The sequence below is a fragment of the Vombatus ursinus genome, unplaced genomic scaffold (genome assembly GCF_900497805.2).
Source record: "Vombatus ursinus unplaced genomic scaffold, bare-nosed wombat genome assembly UNPS02014812.1, whole genome shotgun sequence".
Taxonomy (NCBI): domain Eukaryota; kingdom Metazoa; phylum Chordata; class Mammalia; order Diprotodontia; family Vombatidae; genus Vombatus; species Vombatus ursinus.
The window spans coordinates 35,534,366-35,556,191 of record NW_020954590.1 but is presented as its reverse complement, the minus strand read 5'-3'; the positions used below and the strand labels follow the sequence as shown (position 1 = coordinate 35,556,191).

General features: G+C 37.4%; 1 protein-coding gene across 7 annotated transcripts in view; it reads left to right on the top strand.

Moving 5' to 3' along the window:
• Window positions 1–8,082, top strand: part of LOC114054292 (serpin B6-like) — a 35,628-nt gene extending 27,546 nt beyond the window's left edge. For all 7 annotated transcript variants that reach the window (XM_027877494.1, XM_027877492.1, XM_027877493.1 and 4 more), the window contains 3 exons: window positions 3,403–3,545; window positions 5,953–6,108; window positions 7,533–8,082. In XM_027877494.1, the coding sequence (XP_027733295.1) occupies window positions 3,403–3,545; window positions 5,953–6,108; window positions 7,533–7,937 (704 nt within the window). In that variant the 3' untranslated portion in view covers window positions 7,938–8,082. The remainder of the gene's footprint in view (window positions 1–3,402; window positions 3,546–5,952; window positions 6,109–7,532) is intronic.
• The last annotated feature ends 13,744 nt before the right edge of the window (window positions 8,083–21,826 follow it).

The window sequence follows — 21,826 nt, the reverse complement described above, 5'->3', positions numbered from 1 at the left end:
TGAACAGCTTCATTGCCTATACCCACTTCTGGTATTGCCATATACCATAGCTCAGGGCCATAGCTGGGCCATATCTCAGGATGAGCAGCAGCACTTTCAGTCAAGAGGGAGCAAGAGCCCTGGGGAGCAGTATCACTTCTGGTTCCAAGGCTCAGGGGCTCTGAGGAATAATATTGTTTCTGCTCTCAAGAGAGCAGGGGTACTGAAGAGCAGTATTGATTGCAGTCCCCAGGAATCAGGAGCCTTTGCAGAGTGCAGACCAGGGGAGAAGTAACCACACCTCTCCCCAGATCATACCATCCTGAAAGTATGAAAACTTCCAAACCTCTGAGCTTGCTCTGAAAACAGCAGTACAAAAAAGTCTGAAGCTTGCGACGGTGCCCCTTCCGATCATGCTGGCAACAGAGCCTAGCTTTAACTTAAAATTTAAAATCAAGGATGGAAAATAAGCAAAAAACAACCCTATTATAAAAGGCTACTGCGGTGATAAGGAAAATCAAGATACAAATTCAGAAGACAATGAAGTCAAAACAGCTATGAGCAAAACAAAACAAAAAAAAAAGAATTTAATATAATCCCAAAAAAATTCCTGGAAGAGCTAAGGAATGATTTTCAAAATTATTAGAGGAAAACTTGGGCAGAGAAATGAAAGCAAAGGAATAAAATCATGAAAAGATAACAGGTTGGTAAATGAGGCACCAAAAAATACTGACCAATTTTCCTAATGGATATTGATGCAAAAATTTTAAATAAAATACTATCAAGGAGGTTATAGCAATATATCTTAAAGTATACATTTTATGACCAGATGAGAATGCAGGACTGGTTTGATATTAGGAGAACTATGTAATTCACCATATCAATAACAAAACCAAAAAAAATATGATTATCTCAATAGATGCAGAAAAGGCTTTTGATAAAATGCCACACCCATTCCTATTAAAAACACTAGAAAATGTGGGAATCAATGGAGTCTTTCTTAAAATGATAAATAATATCTATCTAAAACCAAAAGCAAGCATTATCACAGGGATAAACTTGAAGCCTTCCCAATATGATTGAGGTGAAGCAAGGACATCCATCATCAGCACAATTATTCCATAGTGTATTAGAAATGCTAGCTATAGCAATAAGAAAAGAAAAAAATGAAATTGAAGGAATGAAAATGGGCATTGAGGAAACAAAACTATTACTCCAAACAAAACCATTATTCTTTGCACATGATAAAGAATCCTAGAAAATCAGCTAAAAAACTAATTGTAACAATGAACATCTTTAGCAAAGTTGCAGGATTAAAAAATAAACCTACATAACTCGCAACATTTTTCTATTCTCCCAACAAAATCCAGGTGAAAAAGATAGAAAGATAAATTCCATTTAAAATAACTGCAGACAATATAAAATACTTGGGAGTCTATCTGCCAAGACAAATCTTGGAACTATATGAATACAGTTACAAAACATTTTACTTAAAGGCAGTTCTAAATAATTGGAGAAATACTAATTGCTCATGGGTAGGCTGAGTCAATATAATAAAAATGACAATTCTATCTAAGTTAATTTACTTATTCAGTGTCATCCCAAATGAACTATCAGAGAATTATTTTATAGAACTAGAAAAAAAAATCAAAAAAATCATGTGAATGAACAAAAGGTCAAGAATATTAGGGGAATCAATGAAAAAAAAAACATGAAGGAAGAAGGCCTAGCAGTGCCTGATTTCAAACTGTATTTCTAAAGCAGTGATCATGAAAACAATCTGGTACTGGGTAAGAAATAGAGTGATGGATCAATGGAATAAATTAGATACACAATAGATAGTAAATGAACACAGTAATCTTGTTTGATAAACCCAAAGATCCAAGTTTTTGGAGTAAGAACTAACCATTTGACAAAAAATTCTGGGGAAACTAGAAAGCAGTTTGGAAGAAACTATGCAGAGACCAACATCTCATAGTGTATATTAAGATAAGATCAAGATGGATAAATGATTTAGACCTCAAGGGTGATATCATAAACAAATTAGAGGAACATGGAAAAATGTACCTGTCAGATCTATGCATAAAGGAAAAGTTTATGAGCAAACAAGAAATGAAAATATGAAATTTGAATATTCTATCACAATCATATATCACAACTTGTTCAGCTCTTTTTGTGGTAGCAACAAATTATAAATTGAAGGATTGCCCCTCAATTGGGGAATGACTGAACAAGTTGTGATATATGATTGTGATGGAATATCCTTATGCTACAATTAATGATTAGCAGGATGATTTCAGAGAAACCTGAAAAAATTTACATGAACTCTTACAAAGCAAAGTGACCAGAACCAGGAGAACATTGTACACAGTAACAGCAATATTATAACAATGATCAACTCTGAAAGGCTTAGGTACTGTGTTCAAGAAAATGATCCAAGACAGTTCCAAAGGATTCATGATGAGAAATGTTATCCATCTCCAAGAAGAATTTAGAAACTTTGAATTCAGATTGGAGCATCCTTTTAAAATTTGGTTTATTTTCATTATTTTTTTGTCTGTGTTTTCTTTTGTAACATAGTAATATGGAAATATGTTTTGCATAACTTCACATGTATAATCAACATCAAATTGCTTATCTTTTCAAGGAGGGGGCAGGTGGAAGAGGAGGGAGGGAGAGAATTTAGAATTCAAAACTTTAAAAAATGAACATAAAATTGTATTTGCATGTAATTGTGAAATATTTAGTGAAAAAATGAAAACGTATAAAGGAAAAAAAGCTACAACAACAGAAAAATGAAAAATCTTGGAATCAGAAAACCCAATCCAAGATTGCCACTTACTACCTCTGTGACCTTGAACAAGTCTCCTCATTTTTCTAGTTTATTCTCTATTTATTCTCTATTCTCTATTTATTTCTCTATTTATTCATGGGGGAATCATCAAAAACTTCATAGGGTTTTTGTGAATCTACATGAGATCCTAGATGTTAACACATTTTGGAGCTGTAAAGAGAATTTTTCTTTAAGATAACTCAGTGAAAGAAAGGATGCGGTGTAGTTAGAAATGGTTCTTTCTTGCAAGCTGATCATGGTATTCCGAGGCATTTTTGCTACTACACCAAAACACAGAAAAGACTTCAGTATATATTTTTCTTGGTAACATTTAATGGACGGATTATATCATTGTTAGACAGCGCTATGTGAAGGTGAGTGATATTTGACTGATTTGTAAAGATTGAAACCCTGCTTAGTGTATTTCCTGACAGACCTTATAATCACTGTTATGATACTGATGATGAGGAGGAGGCTAACTAGGACTATTTAGAGTTTGTAAAATGCTTTATGGATGTTACCTCATTTGTTTTAGATGTGATTATATCTACATCTAGGCTAGATTTAATCTCTAATGTGTTTTTTTACAGGTAAGATTGCAGAACTCCTAGCTGGTGATGCCATTAATTCACTGACCTCTCTGGTACTTGTGAATGCCATCTATTTCAAAGGAAAATGGGAAAAACAATTTGACACAAGCAAGACAACAGAAAAGATGTTCAAAATCAGCAAGGTAAGTGGGACAGTGGGAAAGAATCGGCATATTCTCTTTGTTTCTTAAGATATAGATAAAGGGCTAACAACACACAACTAAACCTCCTTTTCTTTACTTAACGTTCTTCCTTCCTCCATCCTTGTCCTTCTCCCATAGGAGGGCTCTACCTCCATCTTTTCTCTCTATATTCTGATATAATAAAGAATTTCATCCTACAGATCTCAGTTTTCCTTCATTTCACCTGTTAGCTCATCCAGTTTCCTGACCTCAAGACCTTAGAAACTCTCTTATTACAATAGCCTCTGGAAGACAGCTTCCTCACCTTTTCTGTTATATTTGTTTTCTTGTAAATTTTGCCATGGTAAATCACGGAAAAAGAGAGCATGCTCTTAGACTTGTGTTTTCCAGTTTGGCAATAACTTTTGCCCTGGGCACTGAGGACATCCGTGGGAAATTATTTACAAGCAAGGCAAACCCAAGAAAAGTGCAAAGACCCCCTTTGGAAAGAGTTGTTATTTTCCTCAGGATATTTCTATCTGATCTCCCATTGTCCAGGTTATTCTTTCTTTAGGAGCCTTTTGCTAGCTTCCTTAAAAAGGTGACATATTCCTCTTTAATCTTTTGATCTAAGCTTAATAGTATATCAGTGGCCTAAGAAGTCTGCTTTCTTTGCTATCAGACCCTGAACTTAACTCTTTTCCTTTTCTTTACTTAACTATTCTTCCTCTCTCCATCCTCTTTATTCCCTACTAGGGCTGTCCCTCAATCTTTCCTATATATGTTCTGATATAATAAAGAATTACATCATTCAGCTCAGAGACATTAAACCTTCCCATTTTATAGGACAGACCATAAGTACAAAAGGACTTAGAGGAGAGAGATCCATGTGAGTTAATATCATCAGGTAATAAAAGATATAATAAAAGGTAGATTTTGTAGGATATTGATATATATGTATATGTTTGTGTATGTATATAGATATATACATGTATACACACACACATATATATATAGATAGATAGATACAGAAAGACAGAGAAGGCATTATTCATCTAAATGCTTTGCTGTTAGCTCTTGCACACCTGTTAAATTCTTCACATTGGAGGGAATAAACTAAGTTCTATGAACAAAGAAAATCTTTTCTATTGAGGTACTGTTATGTCAGAAACTTCATTGTTAATGGTAAAAGTAATATATGAGCTGGTGTGTTTTAGGACATCAGTTGAAGATGAAATATGATACAGAATATCATCAGATACTAATTAGAATTGTGCAAGTGCCCCTGAGATTAACGTGTCTGTTTTCTGTGAGTTACCTTATAGCAGGCAGATGCACTGGACACAGAGTAAGCCCTTTTGCCAAAAGGAGCCAATCAGGAGCCTGCAGTGAGCCAAAGTCTTGCCTTACCGGACAGGTGCACTGGACACAGATTAACTCACAGCCAACAGACATATTAATCTCAGGGGTACTTCCACAGAACCTATATCAAATTGCTTACTGTCTTAGGGAGAAGGGAGGGAAGGGAGAGAGAGTGAAAATTTGGAACTCAAAATTTTATTTAAAAAGAATGTTAAAAATTGTCTTTGCATGTAATTGAAAAAAATAATATTTAAAAGAAAAAAATTCTACAATAAAAATAAGCACTAATTGGATTAATGTAAAATGTTCAGAAAATATACAGTACACATATGGGGATTTGGAGATAGGGAAAGATAAGGACTAGTCTCTTCTCTCCACTTCCCCTAATAGTTCACCTTAAAAAGAAGTACTGGCTTGGTAAGTCTTGTAAGTAGAAATAGTGTATTTTGAGTGGGATAAATGGTTTTGGAGGGTTTTTTTTTTAGAATTATAGCTAACACAGACGTGTGAAATTCCTTTAACTGGGGGTAAAGTTTTTCATTACCTTGTCAGATAAGACTTAAACTGTAAATGCAATTTGAGTGAAACTCATTCACACTGAAGGCTAATTGAATATTTGGTTGTGGAATTAGCTGAATTTTGAGCCTTCTTTGTTCTTATAGGAGGAAGGGGATGAAGAAAACAGGGGAGCACTAAATGCCTTAGTTAAGAGAAGTCCCAAAGAAAGAAAAAGGAAACTTAGGGACTCTTGGAAATACTACTTTGCTATTAGAGATTTGTTATTCATATATGTCTGCCAATAGCAGCTCTATTTCACGCAAAGGGATAAAAGGTATATTTTTTCTATAGATAAATGTAGCACATTTCCTAATGAAGAAACAAGCCCCAGGGGATTAAGGCATCACTCTGTAAACAATTGATTTATACCCTCAGAGGGCTTACAGTCTATAGAGGTAATATAGAGGCCGTACAAATACACCTCCTTTTTTTAGTAAGTTGTATTGATTTCATCTTCCCCCTTTTCATTGTCTTGGATTCAGTTTCATGTTCATTTATCTCCTTTTAGGAGAAGCAGAAACCAGTACAGATGATGTTTCAGAAATCTACATTTAGCATGACCTACATAAGAGAAGTGTTTACCAAGATCCTGGTTCTGCCTTATGTTGGAGGACAAATGGACATGGTTATTTTGCTTCCAGATGAGAATACAGATGTAAAAATGGTGAGAGAAGTGTTATTGTTGATACCTACTCCCAGAAAATTTTTTAAAAATTCATTCAGAGCTGCAGGTACAATATCTAAATTTTGGCTATAATAACCAAGTCCTTTAAAATGAATCATCTTGTCTTAGATGTCTAGATCAATGACTGGAGGTTACACTGACATCTTTGTAGGTGTTATATCACAAAGATGTAGAGTTTGGTAGTGGCAGTGGTAAAGGGGAGGAGCCTTTGGTATTTAAGGGATCAATTCACTAGGAATAGGGACTGACAGTGGAAGGTTATAGCAATAGGACCCATCTAGGGTTAGAGGTAACCAGAGGGCTTCTATTAACATTTGAGGGTCTTGATTTGCTAGAGGGGAAGGGGAGTTGGTTTCCACATCCTGCTGATGTGGGCAGAGAGAGCAGAATGGGAACCAGATGAGGAAAGCTGGAAATGTGATTGGAATCACTTTCACCTTGAGACATGTTTGAGGAAGGAAGTATGGGTAAATAAATAGGTCAGCAGCAAGCACAGAACAGGTTGCCTTTGGTTGCTTCATTGGAGGAGAGCTCTCATGTTAGAATCACAGAGAGTCCAATGACTGATTCCCAATCTGGTCAAGATGAGATCCTGTCATGACTATGAGCCACTCCATTTTTGTAAATACATAGCACAAGGAAAAGTGTAGCATTAAGTCATGTCGAGTGCAGCCTTGCCAATTGAAAAGTCAGTATTTTGCCTACCCAGGAAATCATGGAACTTCTTTGAGCCAGTTTCTCCATCTGTAAAATGGGAAAAATCTCTGTCTGGAATAATTCAAAGGGCTGTTATGAGGGGTGCAGAGGGAATGAGATAATATGTGAAAGTGCTTTGAAGGGTACAAAGTGCTAAAGAAGTTTAAGATTAGAAGGTAGTAATGAAAGGGGGCAGTAAGAACATGAAACCTGTTTTCTGAGCTAAACTAAGATGATATGGATTCTTTTAAGTGAGAAGGTTGTAGGGTGGGGAAAGTAGGGGAAAGGAAGGCTGTATTTGGAGTTAGGGTCCTAGACCTTGGTTGGAATTCTGGCTTAGCCTCTTACCACCTGTAGGACCTGAAGCAACCTCAGTTTTCTTATCTGTAAAATGGGGAGTTATAGTGAGTAGTCTCTAAGGTCCCTTTCAACTCTGAATCTAAGGTCCTCTGAAGGAAAGTACAGAAAAGAGAGGTATCAATCTGTAGTTGAATGGTGTGTGTGTGTGTGTGTGTGTGTGTGTGTGTGTGTGTGTGTGTGTGAGAGAGAGAGAGAGAGAGAGAGAGAGAGAGAAAAAGAGAGAGAGAGAGAGAGAGAGACTCACCCCCTTTGGATCCTCCACTCCTAGCACATAGTTAAGGAATATTTGTCTAATTAAATTAAAACCTGAGGGCCTTACTATAATATACGATTATTTTTATTTCTAGTTGGGAAAAAGATTTACTTCTGAGAAATTAGCAGATTGGTTAAATCCAGAGATGATGAATGAAATGGAAGTGGAAGTTTTCCTTCCCAGATTCATATTGGAGGAGGATTTAGACATGAAGTCCATTCTTCAAAAATTGGGGATGTCAGATGCCTTTGATGGATCCGTGGCTGACTTTTCTGGGATGTCGGCCAGGCGTGACCTGTATCTGTCCAAGGTTGTACACAAAGCTTTTGTGGAAGTTAATGAAGAAGGCACGGAGGCAGCTTGTGCCACTGCAGCTGTCATGGTGTTGCGAAGTGCAAGAATGATTCCACAATTTGTGGTTGACCGTCCTTTCCTTTTTCTTATCCGAGATAACAGCTCAAAAACCATTTTGTTTTTGGGCAAAGTGATCTCTCCATAAAGAGATCATTTCCTTTTGATAGAGTCTTTACCCTCATGCTATTTACATCTCTTTTACCCAGACTCTGATGTGCCTATAATCCAAAGTGTTCTTATCAACATGGAGATAATAATCCAAAAATAAAATTCCTGATTGGGAAATTCTCTCTCTGGGATTACCTGTGTATGCTTCTGTGCATCTTGGTCCTTTGAAAGCTGTAATTTTCAAACTGTGTGCCTGGTACCCTCATTTGAGGTCATGGAGAGTAAAGGAAGGGCTAGAAGTCAGTGTTCCCTAGTGCATTTCATGGTCAGTTTTTGATAATGAACCATTAGCTCCTAATGGAGCCGCCTGCCTGTCGCCATAGTGATGCCTCACTCCTCTGCCCGTACCCCCATTGCAAAAGGTATTACCTGTCAGCTCAGTTGTTGCCAAGCTTAATGCTTAGCTCCTGACACCAATATTCCCCTTCATCTTCCCTGTGACACTGCATCCTCAGCCTCTCTCTTCTGGGTACACAAGGAAAACTAGATATTAGAATTTGCTATTCTTTTGTCAATAAGGAAGATACCAGATCCCATTTTTTTTCTTTTAGAGGAAGAAGTGGAAATTGAAATGGAATGGTAGGAGTCTGGGGAGCAGGTTTCATGAATTCATGAGGGAGGTCTCTGGGAACAAAACCTTTTTGAAGCCTCACAAAAAAAAAAACGCCCAAATGCTGAAAGTTCCAGTTGAGTTGAAGCTCATATAGGAAGTCATTTGGAAGGAGAAATGAGTCTTTTTTTCCCCCTGTGGATCAGTCTCTAATTAGTGTTATGGCGCATGTAATAATCTGGTCATGACACATAACATACAATAACTACCAGTTGACAGTTCTACAGAGCTTTTAGGTTTGCAAAGTGCTTTACAGATGTCTCATTTTATCCTTACAACAACCCTGAGAGTCATTTGCTATTGTTACCTCTACTTTACAGACTAGGAAACTGAAGCAGAATATGATTGAGTGACTTACCCAGGGTCACACACAACTAGTAAGTGTCGGAGGCTGGATTTGCACTTAGTTCTTCCTGACACCAGGTCTATTGTATCACCTATCTGCAAAACATAGGAAACTTTAAATAATCTGCAAATCAGCCCCAGCGTACAAACATTCTACATTTTAGGAAGCAATTCAAAACAAAGTTTTAGTGTCTTGTAAGGGCCCAGGGGCTGCGATGGAGAAAGTGAGGATTGTAAATTTGCACAGCGCTCACTCATTTAAATCCAATTTACTTGCAAGGTATGGCATCACCTTCCTGATGCCATGGTCCTTTTTGAGAAGGAAGGGCAAACAACAACCTGAGTAATTGGGCTGTCCCATTTGGCAAGCCCTTCCTCTCTTCTCCTTTCCACTCTACTCCTCTTTTCTCCTCTCCTCTCCTCTTCTCATTCTCTATGATACCTCTCCTCCTCTGAAGAAGCACTATCCATCCACATTCCTTCCCTTCCACCAATCAAAATCCTTATTTCTATTGTATACCAGCCACTGTGTCATAGATCCTTTTTTCTCAAGGACTTCCAATGCCTAGAAGAACCATTCTCCACATCCCCATCTCTGAACTGATAGTCGGAAAATTAAACACCTGTGCTGATGTCCCTTTGTACTGAGGTCCCTGGCATCTCAGTTCATTGACTTCTTTACCTCCTATGACCAGCATCATCACTTCACTTCTGCTACCCTCAGGGATGACTATATTGGAGATTCCACCATCACTCAGAGATGTTCCTCCTGTGATATTGAACTCTCCTACCATTCGATCTCTAATTCTGCCTCAATCTTCCTAAATCAGTCCTTTGTGTTCATTACAAATTCTCTCTCACACTTCTCAGCCTCCCTATTTCTGTCAAAGGCACCACTACCCTTCCAGTCCCCCAGGCTCATAAACTTGACATTATCTTCATGCTCCCTCACCCCACATGTCCATTCAATTACAAAATCTTGCTTTTTCTACCTTAACATCTCATATTTGGCCCCTTCAACTATTCTCACAGTTACCACCTTAGGCCAGACCCTCATCACCTCTTGCCAAGATTATTGTAACAGCCTCTTCTGTGCATCAAGTATCTCCCCACTGCAGTCCATCCTACGTACTGTTGCCAAAATAATTTTCCTTAGAAGTAGATCTGCGGGCAGCTAGGTGGTGCAATGGATAGAGCACCGGCCCTGGAATCAGGAGGACCTGAGCTCAAATCTGGCCTCAGACACATAACACTCACTAGCTGGGTGATTCTGGGCAGTCACTTAACCCCAGTTGCCTCACAAAAAAAAAAAAAAAGTTTATCTGACCAAGTGACTCTCCTACTTGCTACAAGTAAAAATTTTCAAGAGACAAGAGTTTCTGGGTAAATTATAATCAATTTTATCAACCACTGCTAGGAAGTAGCTTAACGAAAAGGGCTCATTTGTCCTCTCAATGACCAAAAAGACTTAGCCTGTGAAACCTTCAGTACTTACAAAACCTTTGGAAAAGGGGCATGCAATTGAGGGTGGAAATCAACTATGGTTAACAAATAATGAGAAGAATGAATTTTATAAGGAGAGTTGAGCTTATTCTACTATTGAGGGGTTAGGGGACATGACTGATTGCTCAGTTTTGGTCAAAGAGAATTATCTGTATCCATATTACTCATCTGACAAGAGGGAGAATCCATGTTTCCCAGACATATCTGAGTAAAACACAATGGACCAGAATCCATCAATTCACTTAAACTAAAATTTCTTTACATTTTGAACAGATCTGAGTTTTCCCTCTCAGTGTCAGCCATGTGCTTAGAAAGCTACCTAAATAACCAACAGGGGCTGATTTCTGAATAAAGCAGCAGGAAATGGGAAAAACTTTGGTCCTAATTCAATAATTAGTTATTAATACATGATTATTTCTCTCAATCAACTGCAGTCGCTTCCTATTGCCTCTGGGATTAAATACAAACTCCTCTGTTTAGCTTTTTAAATCCTTCATAACCCGTCCCCAAGCTATCTTTCTAGATTCTTTCAATATTATTCTCCATAGTACTCTGACTCAGATTCTATTCCTCACATACAACACTCTCTCTCCAATCTCCATACCTTTGCATTAGCCATAACATGTGCCTAGATTGCAATTTTTCTTTACCTTTGCCTCATAGGTTTCCTCTCTTCCTTTAAGGTACTGATCAAGCACCTGCTTCGATATGAATCATTTCCTGATTCCCCCCAATCGAGAGTGCTTTCCTTCCTAAACTATACTTTATTAGCTGTTTTATTGATATTTATATCTATTAACTTCTCATTTTTCTGTACATATTGTCATATGTTCTTGTCACCCTGATTAAAATATAAGTTCCTTGTGAGTAGGAATTATTTCATTCTTTGTATTTGAATTCCTACTGCCTAATTCAATGTCTTGCGTATAGTAGGCACTTAGTAAATGCTTGTTGGTTAATTGATCTTTCTTCCTTCACCATCCTCCCAGTCTTTTATCTGTGTTCTGACATCACTTTCCTCCATTCACAGTGTTGGCCCAATGACTGACAAATGAAGTATACATTGTCCTCTGCCCTTAAATCCCTTATCCTATCAGTTTTCATCCTTTACCAAGCCCCAGTCTTGAGTTACCTTTACTGTCCACTTTCTCCTTACCTACTTGTGTGATGCTGGAAAAGGTCATGTAACTATGCCATCTTAAGTGACTACAAATTTATGTGATCTTATTTCAACTAGTCCTTCACTGCAACATGACAATAGTTTTATTATGAGAAGCAGCTAGGTAGCACAGTGGATAGAGCAAGGAGCCTGGAGTCAGGAAGACTTGATTTCAAATTTGGCCTTAGGCACTTTGTCCGTGATCCTGAGTAAGTTGCTTACCCTATGTCTGCCTCAGTTTCCTCAGTTATAAAATGAGGATAATGATAGCACCTACCTCTCAGAGTTGTTGTGAAGACTAAATGAGATGAGGGGGTGTGGAAAAATCAAGGCACAAATGTACTGATGGAATTGTGAACCGATCCAGTCATTCTAGAGAGCAATTTGGAACTATGTCCAAAGGGCTATAAAACTGCATACCCTTTGACCCACCAATACCACTAGTAGATCTGTATCTCAAAGAAAAAGGAAAAGGACCTATATGTACAAAAATATTTATAGCAGTTCTTGGCTGAACAAGTTGTGGTATATAGTTGTGATGGAATACTGTTGAATTAAAAGAAATGACAAGAATAACAAAATTCATTTGGAAGAGCAAAAGGTCAAGAATATCAAAGGAATTAATGAAAAAAATGTAAAGGAAGGAGGTTTAGCAATACCAGATCTTAAAGTATGTTGTTGGTGTTGTCCTTCATTCTCAAAGAGGACCAAAATGACACCACTATGCTAAAGTCAAGTTACAGTGTGTCTGTGGCTGATCAGAGCAATATGAACTCAGAGTGCTTTACCACAGGTCAGGCACAAATAGTCCGTATGAACATTTAGGGTAGGTTCTCCAAATTTGCACATTTTGCATTTATTTTGAGCTACTTCAATTCTGCTTTGCTCATAGAGCACAGCACCTTCTCTGATGAGGATATGCCATGCTGGGTGGTCCTGTGCCAGTGTCTCCTCTTTCACATAATCAATTCCAAAGTTCTTGAGAGAGACCTTGAGAGTGTCCTTGTGTCACTTCTTTTCGCCATCATGTGAGCACTTGCCTTGTATGAGTTCTCCATAAAATTGTCTTTTTGGTAAGCATATATTTGGCATCCAAGCAACATGGCCAGTCCATCATAGTTGCGCTCTCTGCAATAGAGTTTGAATATTATTAGGCATTAATTATCTGGTACTGGCTAAGAAATAGAAAGGTGTATCAGTCAAGTGGAGTAGATATGCAATACACAGTAATAAATGATTATTGTAACCTTATGTTTGACAAATGTAAAGATTTAAGCTTTTGAGATAAGAATTCACTATTTGGTTAAAAAAATTGTTGGACAAACTAGAAAGCAGTCTTGCAGAAAATGAGTATAAACCAATATATTACGCCATTTACCAAGATAAGGTCAAAATGGATACGTGACCTAGATATAAAGGAAGGTATCATTGAATTAGAAAAACATGGAACATATTGCCTATTAGAATTATGGATAGGAGAAGAATTTATGAATAAACGAGATAGAGGGCATTGTGAGATACAAAATGGATAATTTTTATTACATTAAATTAAAAAGGTTTTGTACAAATAAAACCAATGTAGTCAAGATTAAAAGGAAAGCAGAAAAGTAGGGAAAAATTTACAGATTCTCAGATAATAACTTCTTACCTCAAATATATAGAGAACTTCATAAGAATATGAGTATACTCACATAATAATATAAGTAAAATTTATAAGAATATGAATCATTCTTTAACTGATAAATGGCCAAAGGATATGAACAGGCAGTTTTCAGATGAAGAAATCAAAGTTACCTATAGTTATATGAAATGCTCTAAATCACTATTGATTAGAGAAATGCAAATTAAAACAACTCTGTGTTACCACCTCACACTTATCAGTTTGGTTAATATAACAGAAAAGGAAAATGAGGACTGTTGAAGGAGATGTGGGAAAATTGGGACACTAATGCACTGTTGGAAGAGTTGTGAACTGATCCCACCGTTCTGGAGAGCAGTTTAGAACTATGCCCGAAGGGCAATCATACCCTTCGATCCAGCAATACCACTACTAGTTCTATAACCCAAAGAGATTTTTTTAAAAAGGAGGGAGAAGGATCTATTTGTACAAAAATATTTATAGCAGCTCTTTTGTAGTGGCAAAGAATTGGAAACTGAGGGGATGCAAATCAATTGGGGAATGGCTGAACGAGCTGTGGTATATGTAATGGAATACTATTGTGTTATAAGAAATGATGAAGGGGCAGCTAAGTGGCGCATTGGATAGACCACTGGCCCTGAAGTCCGGAGGACCTGAGTTCAAATCTGGCCTCAGACCAAACACTTGACACTTACTAGCTGTGTGACCTAGGGCAAGTCACTTAAACCCAATTGTCTAAAAAGAAGAGAAAAAAAAGAAAAGAAGACAAAAGAAAAGAAATGATGAGTAGGCTGATTTCAGAAAATTCTGAGAAGATTAACATGAACTGATGCAAAATGAAGTGAACAAAACCAGGAGAACATTGTACACAGTAGCAACAATTTTGTAACAGTGATCAACTGTGAAAGACTTAGCTGCTGTGATCAAGGCAACAATCCAAGACAATTCCAAAGGATCCATGATGAAAAATGCTCTCCACTTCTAGAGAGGGAGTACAAATTAAAGCGTACTTTTTTCCATTTCTTGCTTTTCTTGCTTTTTTCCAACATTAATATGAAAATACATTTTGTATGACTCCACACATATAATTGATACCATATAGTTTGTCTCCTTAATGGATAAGGAAGAGGCAAGTGGGAGAGAGAGAATTTAGAACTCAAAATTTTTTAAAATTAATGTTAAAACATAAAACAAACAAACAAAAAAATCTTCTCTCAAAGGTTGCCAATGATCTTTTAACTTCTTAGTTCAATCGCTTTCTCTCAGTCTTCAACCTAACTTAACCTTTCCGTGGTTTTCAACTTCAACTATCCCCTTTCTCCCAGTCACTCTGTCTTTACTTGGCTTCTATGACAATGTTCTCATTCTCCCCTTCTCCAATTGCTCTTCAGTCTCCTTTTCTGGATCATCATTCACACCCACTAAGCAAAAGAATTCCTCCATAGTTTAATCTCTCTTCTCTCTTTACACTTCTCTCAGTGGTTTCATCAACTCCCATTGATTCAATTTCTATCTTTAAGGTGATGATTCCCAGATTTATGTCTATCCTAGAGAAGTGTAGGGTAAGGACTAGAAGCTATCCTTGTAATCAGGAGGACCTGAATTCAAGTCCTGCCTCTGACACACACGGGCAATTAAACGAATGTCATTCAACCTCTGACTACCCCAGGCAGCTCTCTCAAACTCTAAGTTGTAGAGAAGGTAGCAATCAACATTAGAAGAGGGGGTTCCTTACCTGGAAATTCCCTATACCAATGAAATAGGTTAATCATTAGCCCAGGCCAGGACAACCTGTGGCATGCCAAAGGATTCCAGCAGCCCTTGAAAAATGTAGAGGAAAACATCCTTTATGTGTAGAGGAAATCTTTTGGCATGCCTTAAGTGGCCCGTGGGCTGCAGGTTGTGCAGGCTTGCCCTAACTTATATATGTGTAATCATACATATACTCTTATTTCTTTACAACTTGCTAGAGTCAATCCATTGTTCCAACCAATTGGAACTTTTTTTCTTCTATTTTTTTTCAGCCAAAATATTAGCTATCACTACTACATCAATATCCTCTGCAAATCTGCTAATCTTACTATCACACTATACCTTTGTGTGAGTCACTGCTAGAAATGTTTAACAGAACAAAGTCTAATATAGAACCCTGTAGCAAGTCACTATTCATCTCTTCAGGTTGGTATTAACCAACTGGTTATAAATCTACATAACTGCATTTTCACCTAATCCGTATCTGTACATCTTGTCCATAAGGATATGGTGATTAATTTTGTGAAACTGTTTGATAAAATGCATGGATATTTTCACACTGATCACTAGTAAGAACAATGCTTTTAATCTCAAAGGACACCAATGAAATAAGTACTGAATAGTGTGTTGAATGGTTTCCTTCATTTTCACTTACATCAAATGTATAATAAAGGCTCCTTGTGTCTCAGTGATTCACATACAATACTGTATGTGTTGGGATGGGGTGGGATGGTGTAGGATTCTAGAAGCTTCACAACATTTGCATACCCTCCTGTTAAAAATCACCAATTCAACTCAACCAGCATTTCTTGGGTATTTAAAAGACACTGTGCTAGACACTTGGGGGGCGGTGTGTGACAAAATGAGGCAGTCCTCACCTCCAAGGAGACATGTACATACATAAGTAATAAGACATATGCAAAATGAATTCAAGGAGGGGGCACTAGTAAGTGGGGGAAATCAGGAAAGGTCTCTTGTAGGAGGTGGCACTTCAGCTGAACCTTGAAGGGAAACACTTAGCTCAGTGCCTGGCAAATAGTAGGCACTTAGTAAATGTTTATTGATTGACTGACTGATGAGAGATAGAAATGAGGAGGCAGAGCATTACAGGCATTGGGGACAGCCTGTTCTAAGGCAAATGGAATTCTACAGTACAGAGAACAACATGTTGATCAATTGCGGTGGAATGTGTGTGAGTGTGTGAGGGGAAAGTAGTTTTTATTTAGCCTGGAAAGCCAGGCTGGAGCCTGGTGTAGGGCTTTTAAAGCCAAAGGAGTTTGCATTTTATACTAATGGCAATAAAGCTCTTCTGGAGCTTCTTGAACAGAGTAGGGGCATGGGCAGATCTGTAATTTAGGACTATCAGTTTGTTAGCTGTGTAAAAGATAGATTGTAGATAGGAGAAACTGTGAGGGAAAAATTAAGATGCTATTGCAACAGTGCAGGTGGTAGTTCTTGAAGTCCAGAACTAGGCTGGGATATGGGTGGAGAGGGGACAAATGAGGGAGGTATTGAGAAGGTAGAATTGACAAGATGTGGCAACTGACTCCATATGGGGTATGAATGAAAGAAGAAAACAAGCATTTATAAGTACTTTTATAAGTATGTGGCATTTATTAAACACATCTACTATGTGCCACACACTTTACAAAGATTATCCTATTTGATCCTCACAACAACCCTTGGAGGTAGGTGGTATTATCCTCATTTTATACTTGAGGAAACAGATGGAGGATAAGTGACTTGTCCAGGTTCACAGAGCTGGTAAGTGTCTGAGGTAAGATTTGAATTCATCTTCCTAATTCCAAGTCCAGCACATTAACTACAGCTCCACCTAGTAGCTTCTACTCAAAGCGCAGAGCTGAGGATAGCTTCTGGGTTATTGAATCTCTTATGATTTCTCTTTCATGTTTACTTCTTTATGCATTTCTCTTCATGTTTACTTCTTTATGCTTCTCTTGAGTCTTGTGTTTGAATATCAAATTTTCTATTCAGTTCTGGTCTTTTCATGAGGAATTCTTGAAAGTTCCCTATTTCATTAAATATCAATTTTCCCATGAAGGATTATACTCAGTTTTGCTGGGTAGGCTATTCTTGGTTGTAATCTTAGCTCCTTTGCCTACTGGAATATCTCATTCTTTAATGTGGAAGCTCCTAAATCTTGTGTGATCCTGACTATAGCTCTACAATATTTGAATTGTTTCTTTCTGGCTGCTTGTAATATTTTATCCTTTACATGAGAACTCTGGAATTTGGCTATGACATTCCTAGTGGTTTTCACTTTGAGTCTCTTTCAAGAGATGATCAGTGGGATCCTTTCAATTTTCATTTTGTTCTCTGGATCTAAGACATCAGGGCAATTTTCCTTGATAATGTATTGAAAAAATATGCTATTTTTTATCATAATTTTCAGATAGTCCAATAATTCTTAAATTATTTCTGCTTGATCTATTTTTCATCTCAGTTGTTTTTCCAGTGAAATATTTCACATTTTCTTCTATTTTTTCATTCTTTTGACTTTATTGTTTCTTGATGTCTTATGGGATTTTTAGCTTCTACTTGCCCAATTTTAGTTTTTAAGGAATTATTTTCTTCAGTAAGCTTTGGATCTCTTTTTTCATTTGGTCAGTTATGCTTTTAAGGAGGCCTTTTCTTCAGTGAACTTTTGTGTTTCTTTTACCATTAGGTCAATTCTGTTTTTTAAGGTATTTCTTTCAGTTTTTTTGTGCTTTTTTTTTTAGCAAGCTGTTAATTCTCTTTTCATAACTTTCTTGCATCACTCTCATTCTTTCCCCCAATTTTTCCTCTACCACTCTTATAACTTTCTTTAACTCTTCAATGAATTTTTGTTAGACTTGAGTCCAGTTAGCATTTTTCTTTGAGGCTTTTCTTGTAGCTGTTTTCACATTGGTGTCTTCTTCTGAGTTTATGTCTTGGTCTTCCCTATAGCAGGAGTTCTTAATCTTTTTTGGGGGGTGCATTACAGACCACTTTGGTAGTCTGGCGAAGCCTGTACATGCCTTCTTAGAATAATTTTTTGAGGCAATCAGGGTTAAGTGACTTGCCCATGGTCACACTGCTAGTAAGTGCCTGAGGTTGGATTTGAATTCAGATCCTCCTGACTCAAAGGTCAGTGCTCTACCTACTGTACCATGTAGCTTCCTATCTTAGAATATTTTTTAAAAAATAATTCATAATTACTAAATTTCAATTAGAGGTTGGTGAAAATAAAGATGAAATTTTTTCCCATTATAGTTCAAGGATTCTCTCAAATCTATTCATGGATCCCTGCTCTAGAGGAAAAGTGATCCCAGGGGCAGCTAGGTGGCACAGTGGATAGAGCACCAGCCCTGGATTCAGGAGAACCTGAGTTCAAATCCGACCTCAGACACATAACACTTACTAACTGTGTGACTCTGGGCAAGTCATTTAACCCCATTGCCTAGCCAAAAAAAAAAAAAAAGAAAGGAAAAAAAGTGATCCCAGCTGAATTAAATGGAAAGATAATCATGGCCAAGGTAGGCCCAACACCAGCAGTTAGACTGAACAGCTTAGAAAATTTAGAACTACATAGTCTGGAACTGTTTTCTTTTATTCACACTTCTAACTTCCACACCCTATTGTGTAGTTGGATGTGTGGGTTCTCTTTTTTCTTGTGAGATAGCCCTGGGAAAGTTCTTTTGTGGTCAGGGGTATAAAAACAGAGGATAGAATCATAAAAAGAGAAATGGGTCTTAAGGGTGCCTAGAAAAGGTGAAAGAAGCAGCAGAAAGGAGATAGAAAATTAGGTACGGTGGTAGCAGATCTTTGGATTATATTTCTGAGCCCAAGCTAAACAAGTTCAGAAACCACAGTGTTTAAGGTACATGGTGCTTCAAAGTGGGGTCCAGATTTAGGGATGTTTTATAATTAGGCAGTAAAAGAAGGACCCTGGGAAAAGAGTTCTTTGAACAGGTGCCAAGGAAGCACCCTAGAAAACTGACTAGTGGTCAGTGAAACCTGAGGTTGTGCTATAAGGCTTAGGATATGGAAACAAAAACAAAAAGTCTGGAGCTTACATTCTATTGGATATGAAATAACATGTCCACAGAAGAAATAATACAAAATTCACACAAACATCATTTTGATGGAGTGCCCAGTAAACTGTGGGGATCAGAAAAAAGTCTCATGAAGGAGATGGTACTTGAGCTGAGCGTTGAAGGAAGCTAAGAATTCTAAGACATGGAAAAAAGGAGAGGGAACACTCCAGTCAATCGTGACAGATTGTACAAAGGTGCGGAGACCAGAGATGGAGTGTTCAATGTGAGGAGAAGTAAGAAGCCTGGTTTGGATGGAACACAAGGTAGAGCTTTTATGCCCTCTCTTAAAGTCAACTCTGGTTCTTCATTGGGCATGAAGGAAACACTAGGTTCTTAAAGGCTAAGCCAGCAGAGCATTAGTACAGTATAGTAACACAGTCATCTTGAAACCAGCCTAGCTAAGCTTGGATAAGCTCATCATCAGGATGGTGGTCATCAGGTGACTTTTTTTTAAAGTGCTCATATGCCAGGTTATAGCATATGCTCACAAGCAGAGAACCAGCCTAGGCCAGGCCTCCTAGAACTGAGGAAACACAGGGTGTGGGGAAAAGCCAAAAAGAGAATGTGAATCACAGCAGCTCATGAAAGCTTTTGCTCTAACACACAGGACTTGTATTGTAAACAAGTGGAAATAGAATACCCCACCTCAGAACCATGGGGTTTTAGAAGCATTATAACAGTATCAACTAACTCTTATACTAAAAAGGAAACAGAGCCCTTTTCAAAAGCTTCATTCCATTTTTACTGTCCAAGACCACAAAGTTTTACTTGGCTAATGGGTGCTTAGAGACCACTTCTTTCCCTTTGTCTTTGAAAAATCACTCTCATTCTTTCCCCCAATTTTTCCTCTACCACTCTTATAACTTTCTTTAACTCTTCCATGAATTTTTGTTAGACTTGAGTCCAGTTAGCATTTTTCTTTGAGGCTTTTCTTGTAGCTGTTTTCACATTGGTGTCTTCTGAGTTTATGTCTTGGTCTTCCCTATAGCAGGAGTTCTTAATCTTTTTTGGGGGGTGCATTACGGACCACTTTGGTAGTCTGGCGAAGCACAGATTCTAGGACCTATGCCTTTCTGTCAATATTAATTCCAAGATTTGATTTTGCTTTTTACTGCAGATTTCCTAGTTGGCAGCCTGTGTGTTTGTATAAACCAGGAATATTTAATTATTTGTTGTTCTTACTTTGGAACTTTGTTTTTAAAAGTGTTTGCTTTACACCCAAAGAATCCTTATTCACCAGAAACATAAATTCACAGAGTTTGATCTATCATTACAAATCTATAAGGTGTTTTCCTTTTGGAGGCATATTAACCCATTAACATCTATGATCTCAGTGGTAAAGATTGTTTTTTTCTCTTTTTAAGTTTTTATTTGTATTTTGTTCTTACATTACAAATATTTGCAGATTACTCTCATTTCATTACAGATTTCTTAAGTAAAAATAAAACCTCATCTGAAAGTTCATGCAGCATTTCACATCTATAGCACACCCCTGCATCTTTTTTTTTTTTAATTCATAGAAAACGGTTTTCTCTTTTTGTCTTCTCAAATTAACCAGGAATGGGATACAGAGCTGGTCCATTTTATGGAGAGAAAGGCTTAGGAGGAAATTAAGGTTTCAGTAATAGTAGAAGAGGAGCATGTCAAGTTGTAGTACATGGCATATGTTTGTGTGTGCTAGGTAATGGGAAGGAAAGGTTGTTGTGTTCTTGGTCATTGAGAAACAGAAGGAGTGTTCCTCACCTGGAAAAGAAAGAAGATGTGGGCAGTGTAGACAGTAAATCACACCAGATTCATAGGAGCATTAGAGCTTAGATGTCCACTCAAAGTCCCACTTTTCATTTTACAGATCAATCAATTAATAAGTATCTATCAAGCACCTACTATATAGTAGGGATTTTACTAGCTACTGGGGACACTGAGGACCATAATCTTTTCAAATGTTCACTCTGTCTGTAATATACAGTATTTAAGTGAAGAAGTTGCCATTGAATTCGCAAGATAGGAGTAAAAAGAGGGTGAGGTCATGTGAGGTCCTAGGTCTTAGTAACTCTTAATTTTTATCAAAGCACCTAGAAATACTTATGAAATAAAACATCACCATACAGAAGCAGGACAAGTCATGTAGGAAAATCATTGATTGTTAAAAGTGGAAAAGAGCTTAGATATCATATATTCCAACCTCCTATTTTGACAAATAAGGAAACTGAGAGAAGGGAAATGACTTGCCCATGTTTACACAGTTGCTCTTGACATAGTTGGAAGCAGATCCCAAGATTCCTGCCTTTCAGGCCAGTTTTCTCTCTACTAGCATATAGGTGTTGCCATTAGAGAAAATAAAAAGTTCTGAGACCAATAGGGGTAGGAGTATCCATGTCCCCATGAACAGGAGCAGCCCTAAGGACCAAAAGGTAAGGTTAAAAGTTACTCCTTTATCTCCTCTCTCTTATTCTGCGTCCCTCCTAATACTTTATATCCTAGTAGAGATGTCAAACTCAAGACCACATGGCTCTAAATGCCCAAGTGTAGTGGGAACCAGATTGAAATATAATTGGGGAATGTTTAACAAAAATAAAAATAGAATGCAATATAGATAATGTTAAATTATGGTTTTCTGAGTCAGCATGTTGCCCTCAGGGATATGTTTCTGTTTAAGTTGGATACCACTGCTAAAGCATGACTTCTTAATTTTGTGTCATGAATTCCTTTGGCAGTCTAGTAAAACCTATGAACCCCTTCTCAGAAAAATGTTTTTAAATTAATAAAATAAAATATGTAG